Consider the following 19,602-nt stretch of genomic DNA (forward strand, 5'->3'; position numbering starts at 1 on the left):
GCAACAGCAATTAAATGCATTACAGTAAGGTGGTTGAAGTCTGACCCTCCAACATACAATATGTGGACGGAAAAAATAAAGGAAATATATCAAATGGAACAAATAACATATTCCCTGAGACTTCAAAAAGATATATTCACTAGAAGGTGGAGCCCTGCCATGGGTATACTGTTATACTGTAGTGTGGAACCCATACAATATGAATCCAATCTATATTATTAATCTGATTTTTTAAAATTCTATTTCTTTTATCTTTTGTTTTATTCTATTTTGCTTTATATTTTCCCTTTTGTCATTATAGTCTCCGTCTCCCTTGTTGTATCATAGCTGTTACCAGGTGTTTTGAAAAAATTGAAAAACAGCAGTTATGATGAAATATGATTCTGTGCATGGACGTCGTTAGGTCCATTTTAGGGCGTGACTGAATTCGGAGTTGCAGTGCAGAAGATTCCAGGGTAGATGATGTTATTCTGTGCCACCTTTGTGGTCATGCCCCTGCAATGAATATTCGATCTGCATTCAACATATCGAAAAGAATACCACAGAGATTCATTACGGCAGTGAACACAAATACAAACACAAGTGTGAGAATTTAATGACTTTATTCAACAGATTGGCCAAGATGAAGAACAAGGAAACCATGCAAGAAGCAGAAATTATCTCAAAAGATTAACAGATTAGTATTGCGCCACACTTTCAGTGGCATCATGAACAATAAACTTGAATAGACTCGATGCAGTATGTTATGCACACTTCAATCTGAGAGAAATAATTTCTGTTTCTTGGGAGCATAGTTATCTAAATTTAAATCAAAATTACAATGAAAACTCAAACAGCAATCAGTGTTATTAAATAACTTCAACAAAATTCAGAATTAGTCATCGTTATGGTTAGCAACTTCCAAAATCAGTAGAACTATAGCCCAAGTAGGACCCCCCCCCCATATCACCATGATAAACATGAAATCAATAAGCAAATATTAATTAACATTAACGTCAAAACAGCACTTCTAAAACTAAGTGTTTAAATTATAATGCAAACACGATAAAACACTAATGTAAAGGTTTAACGTAATGATCTGAAGCTTCATGTCACAGTAACAAGCCCAGAGATGTTGCACATTAGGTTTGTAACAGAAATGGAGGTTATATGAGGTACAGACACTTCATCCCTCCATGCCATTTCGGATCTGTGGTGTTTTATTCTAAACTGAAGAGTGGTAGTAATAAATGACACAGAGTTAATACTTGAAAAGTTCACACATCACAGCTTGAACAGGTTCGAACACTGCAAATCTTTTTTTGTGCATGGTTTTGTTTCTCCAAAATGAATGATACACTTGTTCATGCATGTGTGTGTGCTTGTATATGATCCTAATTAACCACCGCGGTTGAACACATCTTGTTAATTCCACACAGATTGGATCCTCTGTACAGGTAGTAGTAACCCTGAGTGGACACAAGAAAAACACTGGTTTATCTCATCTCATGATCTCTAGCCACTTTATCCTGTTCTACAGGGTCGCAGGCAAGCTGGAGCCTATCCCAGCTGACTACGGGCGAAAGGCGGGGTACACCCTGGACAAGTCGCCAGGTCATCACAGGGCTGACACATAGACACAGACAACCATTCACACTCACATTCACACCTACGCTCAATTTAGAGTCACCAGTTAACCTAACCTGCATGTCTTTGGACTGTGGGGGAAGCCGGAGCACCCGGAGGAAACCCACGCGGACACGGGTAGAACATGCAAACTCCGCACAGAAAGGCCCTCGCCGGCCACGGGGCTCGAACCCAGACCTTCTTACTGTGAGGCGACAGCGCTAACCACTACACCACCGTGCCGCCCACACTGGTTTATATATACATTATATACACTTATATAACGTTTAGCAAATGAATACAAACATCGAGCACGTCAAAGGCTTTGAACATCCTATATTTTAGCATTTTTTAAAAAGGTTCTGACTGCAAAGTTGAATTCTGGGCAAATTGTTCTATTTTTATTGCTGCTGGAGTTACAAGCTGTTTCGCTGCTGCACACGCTGTGTATCCTATGTGTAAATGTTTTGCCGAGATACAACGTGTCCCGTGTTTTACGATTCCGGACATTGCCGAAGCAAGTGAGCAACAATATCACATGATTACCATGGGGCGTATTTGACCTACTTTTAACCAAAACAAGTCAGCATGGGCAAGCATAGCGGACTCGGCTCTCCCGCCAGCTAAAAGCCAGCGGAAAAGAAAAGGAAAGCCTGCCGAGTGAGCGCAACTGCAAGATAGAGCAAGGTTAGATGACGGATCATTTTTCTGGACAGATAACAATCATTCTAGCTAGCGCTTAGCTATCTTAGCCTGGGAATGCATGGGCTTGACTCCACAGTAGCGAGTATGGAGTTATACACCTAATATTTTGATCTTACGGAGAAAGAAACGATAACGCAAAAGCAGTAACAGAAAAAAAAAAGATATATATTTGTCTTTTGTTTCATGGATCTATTTGCGAATGTCAACCACAAATTACAGACCTGCAACTCAAAACTCTCCGAGGTCGACGCAGAGTCACGATGTTTTCCGCGTGTCGCCATTTTGGTGTGACACAGTTCCATAGTTATGCTAATTAATTAATAATTATAATTAAGCAAATCTGGGTAGAAGTTATATGCACCCTAGGTACCCCTACCTTCATGCCAGAAAGAATCAAAATAAGAATTGAGGGAGAAGAAGCGACTTGTGTGGAAACTGCTTGTTAGGGCTTAATTACTCCATATCTTCATTATTAATTGCAATTATGCAAATTTGGGTAGAAGCTATATGCACCCCAGGGAGACCTACCTTCCTGCCAAAAAGAATAAAAATCAGTGAAGAATTGAGAGAAGTGATTTTCGTGAAACGTGGATGATTCCGGATGGACAACGCACGATGTCATAAACTCATCACCTGTTGGCCGGATGAGCTAATAATTTATAGTCATGTTTAATGTAGTGGAACGCCCATAAGACAAGTTATTTCCTGTTCTTCCTGTTGGCACTTATCTTATAGGAGCTGTAAACAGTTGTTCCCTCACCAGCTTCTGTTTTCCCTCTCTTTAAGTAAATAAATGGGATAAACTACTGTATAAAACATATTAACATTTGACCAGGAGTGTGTGTATATACTCCGTTACCAAACATTACAGCTATAACAAGAACAGGATCTCAATTAATAATGTTCAGCTAAAAAAACTTAACATGTTTATACACTGATTAATCAAGCACTGTGTTTCATTCAACTTAGTTATAGGGCTAGATATTTCCAAAGGAACACAGGTCTAGCACCGACGTGTCTCTCACCTGCTCACCGTAGTCTTCTCCCCAACTGTTCTTAATGGCCCAGAATGGAACGCCGTTACCTGTGCATAAAAAGCCAACGATTTATTCTTAGCAAAAATGACCAATGTCAAAACAAAAGCTTTGCAGAACGACATTTATGGCTACAAACTAAAAAGAGAACCATGTAAAACAGGTCTTACAGTGGTGCTTGAAAGTTTGTGAACCCTTTAGAATTGTCTATATTTCTGCATGAATATGACCGAAAACATCATGAGATTTTCACACAAGTCCTAAAAGTAGATAAAGAGAACCCAGTTAAACAAATGAGACAAAAAATATTATACTTGGTCATTTATTTATTGAGGAAAATGATCCAATATTACATATCTGTCCGTGGCAAAAGTATGTGAACCTCTAGGATTAGCAGATAATTTGAAGGTGAAATTAGAGTCAGGTGTTTTCAATCAATGGGATGACAATCAGGTGTGAGTGGGCACCCTGTTTTATTTAAAGAACAGGGATCTATCAAAGTCTGATCTTCACAACACATGTTTGTGGAAGTGTATCATGGCACGAACAAAGGAGATTTCTGAGGACCTCAGAAAAAGCGTTGTTGATGCTCATCAGGCTGGAAAAGGTTACAAAACCATCTCTAAAGAGTTTGGACTCCATCAATCCACAGTCACAGATTGTGTACAAATGGAGGAAATTCAAGACCATTGTTACCCTCCCCAGGAGTGGTCGACCAACAAAGATCACTCCAAGAGCAAGGCGTGTAATAGTCAGCGAGGTCACAAAGGACCCCAGGGTAACTTCTAAGCAACTGAAGGCCTCTCTCACATTGGCTAATGTTAATGTTCATGAGTCCACCAGCAGGAGAACACTGAACAACAGTGGTGTGCATGGCAGGGTTGCAAGGAGAAAGCCACTGCTCTCCAAAAAGAACATTGCTGCTCATCTGCAGTTTGCTAAAGATCACGTGGACAAACCAGAAGGCTATTGGAAAAATGTTTTGTGGACGGATGAGACCAAAATAAAACTTTTTGGTTTAAATGAGAAGCGTTATTTTTGGAGAAAGGGAAACACTGTATTCCAGCATAAGAACCTTATCCCATTTGTGAAACATGGTGGTGGTAGTATCATGATTTGGGCCTGTTTTGCTGCATCTGGGCCAGAACAGCTTGCCATCATTGATGGAACAACGAATTCTGAATTATACCAGCGAATTCTAAAGGAAAATGTCAGGACATCTGTCCATGAACTGAATCTCAAGAGAAGGTGGGTCATGCAGCAAGACAACGACCCTAAGCACACAAGTTGTTCTAAAGTTAATGTTTTGGAATGGCCAAGTCAAAGTTCTGACCTTAATCCAATCGAAATGTTGTGGAAGGACCTGAAGCGAGCAGTTCATGTGAGGAAATCCACCAACATCCCAGAGTTGAAGCTGTTCTGTACGGAGGAATGGGCTAAAATTCCTCCAAGCCGGTGTGCAGGACTGATCAACAGTTACTGCAAACGTTTAGTTGCAGTTATTGCTGCACAAGGGGGTCACACTAGATACCGAAAGCAAAGGTTCGCATACTTTTGCCACTCACAGATATGTAACATTTGGATCATTTTCCTCAATAAATAAATGACCAAGTATAATATTTTTGTCTCATTTGTTTAACTGGGTTCTCTTTATCTACTTTTAGGACTTGTGTGAAAATCTGATGTTGTTTTAGGTCATATTTATGCAGAAATATAGAAAATTCTAAAGGGTTCACAAACTTTCAAGCACCACTGTAGGTCCTGAAGCTGAGGCTGTTATTAAGACAGGGTACATTTATCTTTATCTTTCTAAAAAGCAACAGTTTGAGAAACTACAATTATGATTCCAATACATGGCATGTTTGCAAAACAGTAGTCTGTCATTTGTTTAACTGCTGCTCGATGTACACTCAGTGGCCACTTTAAGAGGAACTTGTTCTTGATTCTAAGATTCCTGTTCTTGGCTGCAGGAGTGGAACCCAATGTGGTCTTCCGCTGTTGCATGCTGAGATGCTTTTCTGCTCACCACGGTTTTAAAGAGTTGCTATGAATTGCTATATCCTTCCTGGGAGCTCGAACCAATCTGGCCATTTTCGTCAACAAGATGTTTCCACCCACAGAACTGTCGCTCACTCAGTGTTTTTTGTTTTTCGCACCATTCTCCAGAGACTGTTGTGTGTGTAAAAACCCCAGGAGATCAGCAGTTTCTGAAATACTCAAACCAGTCCATCCAGCTCAAACCAACACCCATGTCACAGTGAAAGTCACACTGTGAGATCACAATTTCTCATTCTGGTGTTTGAAGTGAACATTAACTGAAGCTCTTGATTTGTATCTGCATGATTGTATGCACTGTACTGCTGTCAAGGGATTGGCTGATTAGAGAACTGCATAAAAAAAGGTGTATGGCCTAGGTCACAACCGGACGTCCGATTTTTTGGCCGTGCGATTTTTGGCATTTCCCAAATCACTGCGGTTTTTTTTTTGTTCGTGGAGAAAGACGCACATTGGCTGTAAGTTTGTCTTGCAACCTGAAAAAAACGTAAGCGCCCGTAGAGTTTGTTTGACATGACAAAGAACCTCTGCGGCCAGTCTACGGCTCGAAAATCAGCACGTCACACGCGCGCCCTCCATGCGTTTCTTGTACGTAGACTGGCCGTAGGAGCACGTACGGCCGGTTGTGACCTAGGCTTAAGAGGGATTTGTCATGGGGTATTTTTGCAATTGCAGTTCACTTTACAGACAACAGAGGCAGCATAGAGCTTCTTTGCTTTATACAAAAAGAGAGAAACATCAGTAAGAATGAAGACGAAAGATGATGTTTGTGTGGGAAACATTTTTCGAACAAAGACAACAAGAAACACTCATTTTACTTAATGGGTGCTATTAATTAATATGAGTCACAAAACCTGAACTGCTGTCAATAGTAATTTTGACTGACATAGCACTGATCTGAAGTTCAACTTCTTAAGTTTAAACTGCTCGGTAAGAGATATTAACAAAAAATCATTTTTTTTTTTCTCCATCTGATCATTGTGCCAGAAGGCACTCATTTTCTGTGGTCAAACAAATGGGTGGAAAAGCAGTCACGTGACAGTCCAACAAAAAAAACCCACTTATTTATAATAAACACTCTATCCACATTCACTAGATATGAGCAATCGTGTGCTCTGATTGGCTACTCTACTACTAGGCTATCAGTTTATGTACTGTGAGTAGAGAAAAACAAAATGGCGGCACGTGTTGCTGAACCAACCAAGGACGAAATAAAAACTCTAGTCGAAAACAAAACCCCAAAAAATACAAAAAGCAAAAAAAAAAAAAAAAAAAGGAATAAAAAGTATTTGATACGTTCTTACTATCTTTTTTTATTTTTCAATAATTATCATCACGGGCGGCATGGTGGTGTAGTGGTTAGCGCTGTCGCCTCACAGCAAGAAGGTCCGGGTTCGAGCCCCGTGGCCGGCGAGGGCCTTTCTGTGTGGAGTTTGCATGTTCTCCCCGTGTCCGCGTGGGTTTCCTCCGGGTGCTCCGGTTTCCCCCACAGTCCAAAGACATGCAGGTTAGGTTAACTGGTGACTCTAAATTGACCGTAGGTGTGAATGGTTGTCTGTGTCTATGTGTCAGCCCTGTGATGACCTGGCGACTTGTCCAGGGTGTACCCCGCCTTTCGCCCGTAGTCAGCTGGGATAGGCTCCAGCTTGCCTGCGACCCTGTAGAACAGGATAAAGCAGCTAGAGATAATGAGATATGAGATCACATTTTTCACAAATTGCTACTGTCATTTCGCTGGTTTGTTTACATTCTAAGCGGAAATGATTTTGTCTGACGTTTTGTATAAAGTTTTTATTTATCGAATTTGCAAAAAAAAAAAAAATGCTCCGTTTCTCAAAATCCAGTGAATGTGGATAGAATAAAACAGTTATTCCACTCAATCTCGTCATACATGGCTTATAGGCAACTCGGTGCTATGCGCCTCGTCAGCTATCAGCTCATGTACGACTAGAGTTCATGGAATAACTTAAATATTTGACAAGGCTTTCCAGTATTTGTAAAACTGTTTCTCCCAGGCCTCTCCCTTCACATTTTTGCTCTTGAAAAAGCTCGCAACACACTAGAAGCAGGGATGCAGTGTTGCTTTGTATAGGATGAACTGAGAGCAAAAAATGCAAACCATATGAGCAAATCTGTTCGAGTGAACCAGGTGATGTTTTAAACACATTTAAATTAAAATCACAAAGCAGCATCACGTGGATATTGACTCTTCACTGTGCTTATTTTTACAGTGTTCCAAACCACATGCTTATGAACATGCACTAAAGTTTATTGATTTGTGTAAATGATGGGGAAATAGCTCACGTTCTCCATATCCGACCAGCAGAACTGCGTGATCGATCATCCAGGGGTTGCAAAAAATCTTCAGAGGGTGAGACACTCCCTTTCTGTAGAACTACACACACAAACAAACAGAGTCGAAAGAGTGTTACTAAAAACTCGACTGTTTCATATCCTGCCCAAAGGGTGAAAAGTTTCCTATCAAGTGTAAAAACGTTGAGTTGTTTTTTTACACAGAACATTTAGAATTGTAAAACAATTAAAATGGGATTCATCAAATGTACAACCCCGATTCCAAAAAAGTTGGGACAAAGTACAAATTGTAAATAAAAACGGAATGTAATAATTTACAAATCTCAAAAACTGATATTGTATTCACAATAGAACATAGACAACATATCAAATGTCGAAAGTGAGACATTTTGAAATTTCATGCCAAATATTGGCTCATTTGAAATTTCATGACAGTAACACATCTCAAAAAAGTTGGGACGGGGCAATAAGAGGCTGGAAAAGTTAAAGGTACAAAAAAGGAACAGCTGGAGGACCAAATTGCAGCTCATTAGGTCAGTTGGCAATAGGTCATTAACATGACTGGGTATAAAAAGAGCATCTTGGAGTGGCAGCGGCTCTCAGAAGTAAAGATGGGAAGAGGATCACCAATCCCCCTAATTCTGCACCGACAAATAGTGGAGCAATATCAGAAAGGAGTTTGACAGTGTAAAATTGCAAAGAGTTTGAACATATCATCATCTACAGTGCATAATATCATCAATAGATTCAGAGAATCTGGAAGAATCTCTGTGCGTAAGGGTCAAGGCCGGAAAACCACACTGGGTGCCCGTGATCTTCGGGCCCTTAGACGGCACTGCATCACATACAGGCATGCTTCTGTATTGGAAATCACAAAATGGGCTCAGGAATATTTCCAGAGAACATTTTCTGTGAACACAATTCACCGTGCCATCCGCCGTTGCCAGCTAAAACTCTATAGTTCCAAGAAGAAGCCATATCTAAACATGATCCAGAAGCACAGACGTCTTCTCTGGGCCAAGGCTCATTTAAAATGGACTGTGGCAAAGTGGAAAACTGTTCTGTGGTCAGACGAATCAGAATTTGAAGTTCTTTATGGAAATCAGGGACGCTGTGTCATTCGGACTAAAGTTGTTATCAGCGCTCAGTTCAGAAGCCTGCATCTCTGATGGTATGGGGTTGCATTAGTGCGTGTGGCATGGGCAGCTTACACATCTGGAAAGATCATCAGTGCTGAAAGGTATATCCAGGTTCTAGAGCAACATATGCTCCCATCCAGACGACGTCTCTTTCAGGGAAGACCTTGCATTCTCCAACATGACAATGCCAAACCACATACTGCATCAATTACAGCATCATGGCTGCGTAGAAGAAGGGTCCGGGTACTGAACTGGCCAGTCCAGATCTTTCACCCATAGAAAACATTTGACGCATCATAAAACGGAAGATACGACAAAAAAGACCTAAGACAGTTGAGCAACTAAAATCCTACATTAGACAAGAATGGGTTAACATTTCTATCCCTAAACTTGAGCAACTTGTCTCCTCAGTCCCCAGACGTTTACAGACTGTTGTAAAGAGAAAAGGGGATGTCTCACAGTGGTAAACATGGCCTTGTCCCAACTTTTTTGAGATGTGTTTTGTCATGAAATTTAAAATCACCTAATTTTTCTCTTTAAATGATACATTTTCTCAGTTTAAACATTTGATATGTCATCTATGTTCTATTCTGAATAAAATATGGAATTTTGAAACTTCCACATCATTGCATTCCGTTTTTATTTACAATTTGTTCTTTGTCCCAATTTTTTTGGAATCGGGGTTGTAAGAAGGAAGGCTATACACATAAGTGTATGCAATGAAGATTAGTTCAGTTCAGTGCATTTGCTGTATGTGTGCGCATCAAAACTGCATGTAAATACACTCACAACCATTTATGGTGTTTAGAATTTGCATCACATGGTATCACAAAAGGATTGATATTTTGTTCAACAAAGCAACCTTTCCTGAGTTTGATTTATAAAAAGACTTTATTTTCAGAAGGTTAATAAACCAGTTTAGCTCACGCTAATTTCACACTGGGCCATCAAATCTATCTTGGCTTGGGACCAGCACTGAGTATGCACTGTCTTTTACCTAATCTGCATGTCTTTGAACTGTGGGGGAAACCAAAGGACCCAGAGGAAATCCACACAGACATGGGGAGAACATGCAAACTCCACACAGAAAGGCCCCTGTTGGCTGTGAGATTTGAACCCGGAACCTTCTTGCTGTGAGGTGACAGTGCTAACCACTATACCACCGTGACACCCCAAATTTTGATTAATTGTAAGCTGTACTGTTTAATATTTGTCTATTTGTTATTTTTAATGTCCTACACTTAAAGGGGCCAGTTTACCCTTCCCAAAAGCCTCTACACTAAGTAGCAAGTCACCGTCAATATTCCGCTATGTTACGTTTGAAAGACAATCCACAACAATGCAGCTATAACCTCGGCCACTGATCATAAACGGTATCTTTAAAGTGCATATCACGGGTAAATTCAGGAGCAAGATCAATGTAATTCTCCTATTTTATATGAAACTTTGGTCAAATATCTGTCACATTTTGTGAAATTTTTTTTTCCCTTGCGCAATACCAGAAAAATTCAGTTGAAATCAAGCCATTTGAGGCGAACTGGTCCACCTCTGAAAAAACTTGGCATTTGGATTTCCCGGCAAACATTGATTTTCATGACGTCACGTGCGGGACGCCTCCCTCCGAATCCTACGTCAGCGCTGGTTTGTTTATGAGAAAACGACCTGGTGGTTTTCTGCAAATTTCTTCAACGTTATCACGCAATTATTAAAATGGTTAACAGATGTATCATAGGAGGGTGTAGCAACACCAATCTTGATGTTGATTAGTACTCATCGTTTCCCAAAAGACCGGACAATGAGAGAGAAATGGGAGCGCTTGGTCTACACAGGCTGTGCACTGAAACCGCACAAAGCTCGCGCAGCCTGCTGGCGCTTCCGCAGGTGACGTCACGAATCTGGCTCCAGACTCCCTTGGGATTTTTCCAGACGCGTTTTGTTATTTTATTTTTTTCTGCTGTAGATAGATGGCCTTGTGCAAAATTACCCTTCTGGATGAGTGTGTAAAGGGACATACTTTCATATTAAAAAAAAAACCCACAAAATTGGTCCAGAACATGCACTTTAAACTGATTGACTCTGGAAAGGTTGAGCCGATCCTTTTAATGTTGGTCCTTCCTGTGCCAGCGTCTGGTATTCCCAGGCAGTCTCGCATCGAAGTACTAACCAGGGTTGGGTTTCCCGATAACGTTGCACTTTAGGGCTAACGAAAGAGTTTAAAGACTCTTTTAAATAATGAATGTTGTCTCTGTGTGTGGCTTTCCTGAACACACTCGTAAGAAGGAGTCTTAAGAGCAACTTTGCTAAGAGTATCTTTGCAGTGCACATCCTCGCTAAAGGCATTAGTAGTTGACGGTTTAGTTTAATTCCCATTTCCAGCCTTTAACAGCAACTTTTAAATAACCATATGTGCCCTGTGCAGAGAGGATGTAGTAGGTGTTCCCAGGTGCAGTTTGCGTGATGACCTTGCTTCGTAAAATGAACATTAAGGCTGGGTGTTTCACAAGTGCATTTTTCAACTACAAAAATTCTAATTTTGCAATCACCTGGCCGCATAGGTCATAGAGATCATTGCGACAGTTTTACTACTACTGGTGCTTGTGCTTCTGGAATGTCATGATGGAATTTTCAAAGAGTGTATTACCTGCATGGCAAAAGCATTGAGGGCAGCAGAGACGGGGCCATTCTCAGCCAGCCAAGCAGCAATATCTGAACACACAACACACACACACTTTAGATTTTGTATTGTTATTGTGTTTATATATAAACTAATTATGCAATCATTATTCTGATTCAAGTGGTCAGTTAAAAAAATGCAATACATTATTGTACATACAGGACACTTTTTCAGTAGAATAAAAAAAAAACATGTATTCTATTCCCTTCTGGCAGGTTTCATTCATTTGGTTTGATAGCATGTAATATTGTTAGCATATCGCTTATCCTATGTGTATTTCGTCGCTCTACCCAATGGAGAATGAGCATTGAATATGGTTTACGATATTGCATGGTTGTCAAGACAACATGCCGTCACACGTCAGAGCTGATGCAAATATCCAATGAGAGTTTTCTGCTGCGCATGCGCAGGACCATTTCTTTGTTTGCCAGGAAAAAGAAAGACGTGTTGACCACCCAAAAGGCTACCAAAACTTCATTAGATATTCTTCACACATATTTACAAGAGAAAAACATACCAACGGACATCGAAAAACTGGAAAATGGACACGTCGGAGATGTAAAACTTCCACACTAGTCAGCGACTGTGACAATTTGTAAACAAACATAGCCACCAGGTTTGCTTCGTTAAATACAGAAGATTTTGAGAGAATTTCGAAAGAGAAAGACGCGTTGAACACCCGAAAGGAAGGTGTATGTATAATAATATTGGCTAGCTTCTTTTCGTGGTACATCAGATATATTCCATTCAGCTAGCATGATACTGAACTCATCTTTGACTCATTGAATATCATGCTAGCTAAATGAAATATATCTGATATACCATGAAAAAAAGCCAGCCAATATTATTTAAATATCTTACACTGGATTAAAACCATCTGTGTACTGTAAATCTGATCATTTCACTTTTCTTAATGCGTGCGTGTGTGCATCACCATATAAGAGACAAGCAGTAGTTACATAAGTCCCAAAGAAAGGCAACATTTTATGCAGTTTACAATTTTAAAAAACCCTCACAAATATTTAAAGGAGATATGCAGAACCATGGCCTCACTTGTTGTTTATAAATGCTTTGAGACCTCAAGAATGGCATAGGAATAGTTTTAAGCATTAACAATAAATCTAATACAGTAATTTTTATGATTAAAATTATTTTATATAGGTAGCGGTCTGAGTGAATGACCTTGACATCTGTGACGTCACCGCAGGAAGGCTATTGGTCATCGCCATTTTCGCTATACTAAAACACAGAGCTGACTGCAACTTCGAGCTTCCATTTTGTGCTAATTTATCACCATGCCATGTAGATGTGTTGCTGGCGGGTGCAGCAACACGACAGAAGGTGGATTTATGTTGCATTCATGGCCCAAGAATGTTCAAACTGCAAAGATTTGGACGCGGTTTGCGAGAAACTCATGGGCACGTTTTACTGATGACTCATACGAAACCTCTGATCTGTTGAGGAGCGTTGGTTATAAGCCCGTATTGAAAGAGGGTGCAGTACCAACAACTAAAGCAGGGGTGTCAAACCTGATCCATAAAGGGCCGTGTGGCTGCAGGTTTTCATTCCAGCCATGCAGCAGGACACCTGACTTGGCTCATTCAATCAACTGAACTGTCTTCACACAGTCAAATACTTGCAGCCACACCCACCCTTGATTAAAGGGTGGGTGTGTCAGTTGATTGAATAAGCCAAATCAGGGTGCTGCTGCATGGCTGGAATGAAAACCTGCAGCCACATGGCCCTTTATGGATCAGGTTTGACACCCCTGAACTAAAGGAAAAGAAAACTACAAGAAAAGGAAAGTAAGTTAAGTTGCACCAGTTCTCCCAGAGTGTGAGCCGAGCAGTAATGGCGGAGTACTCGGTATGGAGAAAATGGAGAATGAGTGGCCCAGTCGTCAGATATCTCTGCTGGATATGCTTGCCTCAGCAGCAATATCTTGCCCTTACGTGGAAGAAGCGAATGAACGAAGAACCGAAAGTCAGATTGTTTTGAAACAATCAGCCACAAGCTCGGCCTTCAAGAAGCGAGAACACAGACGGGTAAGCTGCGACTCTCATTTGGTTACATAACAACAACAACACTGGTTATTTACCTGCATTTAGATAAATACATGTAACTTGTATTGTGTGTTTAAGTTACCGGTATAAGATTGTTTAATTTGCTTCAGAATGTGACTGTCTCAGTTCATCTGATTATTTAATTAGCCTTTTATGTTTTATCAGTGAAAATGCATGCATGTACATATATGTTGCATAAGTTATAACACCTATCCTGTTTTAACGAGAGTCACATGAGACTGTCAGTTCAATTCCATCCAGTTCTCTAGACGGCTTTGTTCTCTGGCTTTATTTCGTAAGGTGGGGGCCTCTGTGGCCGACGTGTTACTATCGGATTCACTTTCCGATGGTTTGAACTGATACGGTTCTACGTGTATAGCAGTAGCATGTACACACACTCCAATTTCAGGACTATCACAGTCAGATGTATTACTATCTGAGGAATCCACAGAATCTCCAATAAATCCAAACGAAGAGGCCATTGCAACCACTCTCGCCTGCCGAGTCTGGCTTTGGTCTATAGCTGTCAAAGACCTTGGCCTTAAAACCGGTTACCGCTGTGACGTCACGCACTCAGGGCTGGCTGGCTCAGTGGGGCAGCTCGAATGCAAACTTTGCAGTCGATTTTAACTGTCAAAAATATATTTTTTTTTATTTCCATTTATGCAGCATACAAGAGTCAAGGATGGAGATACTATCCATTCAGAAATGTATTTAAAAATAAAAGGTTCTGCATATCTCCTTTAACAATTAAGAAACTCTCATATAATACTCTGATATGAGTACAGAAATACTCATGCCCATCTATAATAATAATAATAATATTGTACATTTTAATTTCAAAATCTCTATAAACCTATACAATTATAAACTCATGAAAAATTACAAGGCATGTGTCATGCATTTTGAAATATAAATCAATTATTGAACCAGAGTTGTACAGTTATATAGTGAATGCTGATCAAATCATTACCAGATTTCTCAGATTTTGTAAATGTACTATCCTAAAACAAAAAAACATTTATTTTTCATCTCATCTCATTATCTCTAGCCGCTTTATCCTGTTCTACAGGGTCGCAGGCAAGCTGGAGCCTATCCCAGCTGACTACGGGCGAAAGGCGGGGTACACCCTGGACAAGTCGCCAGGTCATCACAGGGCTGACACATAGACACAGACAACCATTCACACTCACATCTACGGTCAATTTAGAGTCACCAGTTAACCTAACCTGCATGTCTTTGGACTGTGGGGGAAACCGGAGCACCCGGAGGAAACCCACGCGGACACGGGGAGAACATGCAAACTCCACACAGAAAGGCCCTCGCCGGCCACGGGGCTCGAACCCAGAGCCTTCTTATTGTGAGGCGACAGCGCTAACCACTACACCACCGTGCCGCCCTACATTTATTTTTATCATAAGTAAAATATTTTTATTACAGTTCATAAATATAAGGTATACATGTTTGTCATGCACAAACTGAATATTTGGATACACAGTGAGTTATAATACCCTCTGCCTTTTCTCACCGTTTTCATCCTTGGGCAGTTCTATAGAGCTGTTGATGTAGGCCACCACTTTCCCAGAGGAGAACTCGCACCTCTGCTTGTGTCCCGTGTAGCTGTAATCCGTCTCTGTCTCAAGACCTCCTGCAAAGGGATCACCATATGTTAGATAACAGTCACGTAAGGATTTTGGCACCATAAATGGAATAACACGGGGTATAAAAGCAAATACATTATCCATCACTGGGTATACTGTTATAAATTATTCTTTGCTTTTTGCTTCCTTGGCTTTCTTTGCCGCTTCTTACCAAGGTTTTCAATAGCTTCATATGCATTGGATGGAAGCCCACCACCGCATGCTTGATCCAGCTTATCACAATCCACCAACTCTGAAACACACACGCAAACCAGAGATGTTCTATACAGGGGGAAAAGTGTTTCATTGAATTCTATCCCACAGCTCTGTTCAATTCTTGGACCTGATGGGTCAGACGGTGTTGATTAATTTTATAATATAAAAGTAGCTCTGATAATAGTGCTGGATTTTATTCAAATCACAAGTTATTATTAATGCACTCGCTCAAATATGCTATCATTTCTATAATACCAGCTCACACCCGGAAACTTGCCTGGTGGACACTCCACATAATCTGAGACAACAACATGTCAGTTAACAAAGTAAAAGGGATTACTGATATGGTGAAGCTTTCTGTAAGGAAACCATAGGTGCTAAAGAAGGCAACTGGACTGGCTTGAAATTCTTAAAGACGTTTCACTTCTCATCCGAAAGGCTTCTTCAATTCTGTCTGACTAGTGAGGAGTTCCAGGTATTTATCCTCTAGTGGACCAAAAGCAACCCTAAGGAGAGTCGTTGAGGTCACGTGGGTCGCTGACCCTCTCAGCCATCATCTCAGTGTCAGCCTACTGTACCCATTAGTAATCTTTCCACCATGGGAAAGTGTTCAGCACAAACATGTTTGTGCTTCCTGGTTATTCATCGTATGACACGTTGCGTTTTTGTATTATTAACTTCAAGAGTGAGGGGGAAAAACGCTGACGAGGGAATGGGTGTTTATAGCTGCTATAACGTAAGTGAACATTAACTATAAGAGCAAACTGATATAAAATATGACAAGTCCTTCATTAATAAATTAAAAATCATTGGCAATCACTGGGGCGGCATGGTGGTGTAGTGGTTAGCACTGTCGCCTCACAGCAAGAAGGTTCTGGGTTTGAGCCCAGCGGCCAATGGGGCCTTTCTGCGTGGAGTTTACATGTTCTCCCCGTGTCTGTGTGGGTTTCCTCTGGGTGCTCCGGTTTCCCCCACAGTCCAAAGACATGCAGGTTAGGTTAATTGGTGGCTCTAAATTGACCGTAGGTGTGAATGCGAGTGTGAATGGTTGTTTGTGTCTCTATGGCCAAGTTTACATTAGACCGTATCTGTCTCGTTTTCTTCACGGATGCACTGTCCGTTTACATTAAAACGCCGGGAAACAGGAATCCGCCAGGGTCCACGTATTCAATCCAGATCGTGTCTGGTCCGGTGCTGTGTAAACATTGAGAATACACGGATACGCTGTGCTGAGCTCTAGCTGGCGTCGTCATTGGACAACGTCACTGTGACATCCACCTTCCTGATTCGCTGGCGTTGGTCATGTGACGCGACTGCTGAAAAACGGCACGGACTTCCGCCTTGTATCACCTTTCATTAAAGAGTATAAAAGTATGAAAATACTGCAAATACTGATGCAAATACTGCCCATTGTGTAGTTATGATGGTCTTTAGGCTTGCCATCCTTCCACTTGCAAGTGGTAAGTGATATGCGCTGGGATCACACACACAGCGGCTCAGTCCCGAATCACTGTTCGTGCGCTATACTCGCGCGCTCTGTGAGCTGCGCAGGGCCGGAGTGCGCACCCTCCAGAGGGCACTCGCTGTTCAGGGCGGAGTGATTTGGAGCGCAGGATGCCTGCGGAGCCGAGCGTATCCGTGTATTGGTGTTGCTGTGTGCACGCGAATCGTGTATTGGTGTTGCTGTGCGCACGCTAATCGTTTTAAAAACGTTAATCTGATGATCCGCTGATACGGTCTAATGTAAACCCCACCTATGTGTCAGCCCTGCGATGATTTGGCAACTTGTCCAGGGTGTACCCCGCCTCTTGCCCATAGTCAGCTGGGATAGGCTTCAGTTTGCCCGCGACCCTGTACAGGATAAGCGGCTACAGATAATGGATGGATGACAATCATTGACCAATTGCTGCGTTATAAGATAAAACACTCCATGACTTGCTGTTATTGGAAAATGATCAACTTTTGGGTGGGAACAGTAACTCCCTTTTGTATCAGGCCGCATCCGAATACTTTCTTTCTTATTACTTTAACAACATGCCCCATAGTGTTTTATTCCTCATGTAATTAAAAATATAATTTTTAAATTACAGTTTCATTTATAGCAGTGCAAAGGTCCATACTTAAGAGAATATGGTCATACATCGACCTGATTTCTGATCCCTTTTGCGACCTGTCAGAGGTGCAGGCACTTACAGTATGGATGCAGCTGCAAGGGAGAGTGGGTGCATCGCAAACTGGCAAATGAATCCGAATCATGAAACTAATATCAAAGTCATTGTTGGGCAAGAGGTCGGTCGATGTCCAAACAACATGTCAAAGGTCAGGCGAAAGTTCAGAGTCTGATATCAGCAGAAAACTGGGTCAAAGTCACTGAGATTCAAAACACTAGGAATAAAAGCTCGGTACGATCAGGTAAGGACACGCTGAGCGATACTTCACACTGACTGTTTGTAACTGAGGTCTTTACCGTATGTACTGATGGCTATTGATTCTGTAATAATGAAGACGTGAGGTGGTTATTAGAAGTCTGGAGAGGGAAGGTGCTGATGTGCTTGGGAGTTGTAGTCTGTGGCGTCCATGTTTGGAGGCTGCCACGAACTCTGATTGCTCGTAATGTCAGTGACACGACCATACAACGTATGTGTACCACTACAGGGAACCCGGTCATAAGTGCAAGGCAACATATCTTAAATACCAGACAATGAAATTTGTATCTTTATTTACAAAAGACAGATGGATTTTTATCCAGCACTTATTTTTAATTTGCTTTTTAAAAATAACGTGGGATTATTTACTAGGGCGGCACGGTGGTGTAGTGGTTAGCGCTGTCGCCTCACAGCAAGAAGGTCCTGGGTTCGAGCCCCGGGGCCGGCGAGGGCCTTTCTGTGCGGAGTTTGCATGTTCTCCCCGTGTCCGCGTGGGTTTCCTCCGGGTGCTCCGGTTTCCCCCACAGTCCAAAGACATGCAGGTTAGGTTAACTGGTGACTCTAAATTGACCGTAGGTGTGAATGTGAGTGTGAATGGTTGTCTGTGTCTATGTGTCAGCCCTGTGATGACCTGGCGACTTGTCCAGGGTGTACCCCGCCTTTCGCCCGTAGTCAGCTGGGATAGGCTCCAGCTTGCCTGCGACCCTGTAGAAGGATAAAGCGGCTAGAGATAATGAGATGAGATTATTTACTAACACACAAATATTCATCAAACTAGTTAACAGTTTTATGAGTCGACTAGCTTGTTGGACAGTTGACAGCTGTAACCAGACAACTGTTTGACATGTTAAGTTTGAAATATCAAGATTGCAGCTCTAACTCTCCGAGCTCATAAGTTGCATTTGGTCGAGGAGTTTCAGTTTCCCAGTATGTTTTTATCCTACTTGTTTTATGGGGGGGGGTTCATAGTGGGCAACATATCTTAGCATTGTATGCTTTCTTTTTTTACCTGAACAATTTCTCACTCTGCACACTCGTGTACACGTAATTATTGTATAGCTCAATAGCAACTGTGAGCATTTTTCATCTAAAACTATTGCGGATCAATATCGATTCGTCCTTATGTCCAATAATATTGGTTACAGTAATGATGTAAAGTGAAAGCGCTGGTTCACTGCTGTCCACCAGGCACCCAGCAGAGTCACACCATAATAAATGTCAGTGTTGTTTCTGGTGCATAGCATGCTGTATCGAAGAAAGGAATAAATATGTATTCATAACTGCGATGCATACACTACCGTTCAAAAGTTTGGGGTCACTTTGAAATGTCCTTATTTTTGAAAGAAAAGCACTGTTCTTTTCAATGAAGATCACTTTAAACTAATCAGAAATCCACTCTATACATTGCTAATGTGGTAAATGACTATTCTAGCTGCAAATGTCTGGTTTTTGGTGCAATATCTCCATAGGTGTATAGAGGCCCATTTCCAGCAACTCTCACTCCAGTGTTCTAATGGTACAATGTGTTTGTTCATTGCCTCAGAAGGCTAATGGATGATTAGAAAACCCTTGTACAATCATGTTAGCACAGCTGAAAACAGTTGAGCTCTTTAGAGAAGCTATAAAACTGACCTTCCTTTGAGCAGATTGAGTTTCTGGAGCATCACATTTGTGGGGTCGATTAAATGCTCAAAATGGCCAGAAAAATGTCTTGACTATATTTTCTATTCGT

The 19,602-nt window shown here is 41.3% G+C and overlaps 1 protein-coding gene across 1 annotated transcript in view; it reads right to left on the bottom strand.

Moving 5' to 3' along the window:
* Positions 1-585: 585 nt before the first annotated feature.
* ctsf (cathepsin F) overlaps positions 586-19,602 on the bottom strand; it is a 32,962-nt gene continuing 13,945 nt past the window's right edge. The window contains exons 9-14 of the mRNA XM_060928068.1: positions 15,401-15,481; positions 15,117-15,236; positions 11,493-11,557; positions 7,704-7,794; positions 3,336-3,394; positions 586-1,448 (exon numbers count right to left, since the gene is read on the bottom strand). Coding sequence (XP_060784051.1) covers positions 1,374-1,448; positions 3,336-3,394; positions 7,704-7,794; positions 11,493-11,557; positions 15,117-15,236; positions 15,401-15,481 — 491 coding nt within the window. The 3' untranslated portion in view covers positions 586-1,373. The remainder of the gene's footprint in view (positions 1,449-3,335; positions 3,395-7,703; positions 7,795-11,492; positions 11,558-15,116; positions 15,237-15,400; positions 15,482-19,602) is intronic.

Source organism: Neoarius graeffei, chromosome 8 (assembly GCF_027579695.1).
Source record: "Neoarius graeffei isolate fNeoGra1 chromosome 8, fNeoGra1.pri, whole genome shotgun sequence".
NCBI lineage: Eukaryota > Metazoa > Chordata > Actinopteri > Siluriformes > Ariidae > Neoarius > Neoarius graeffei.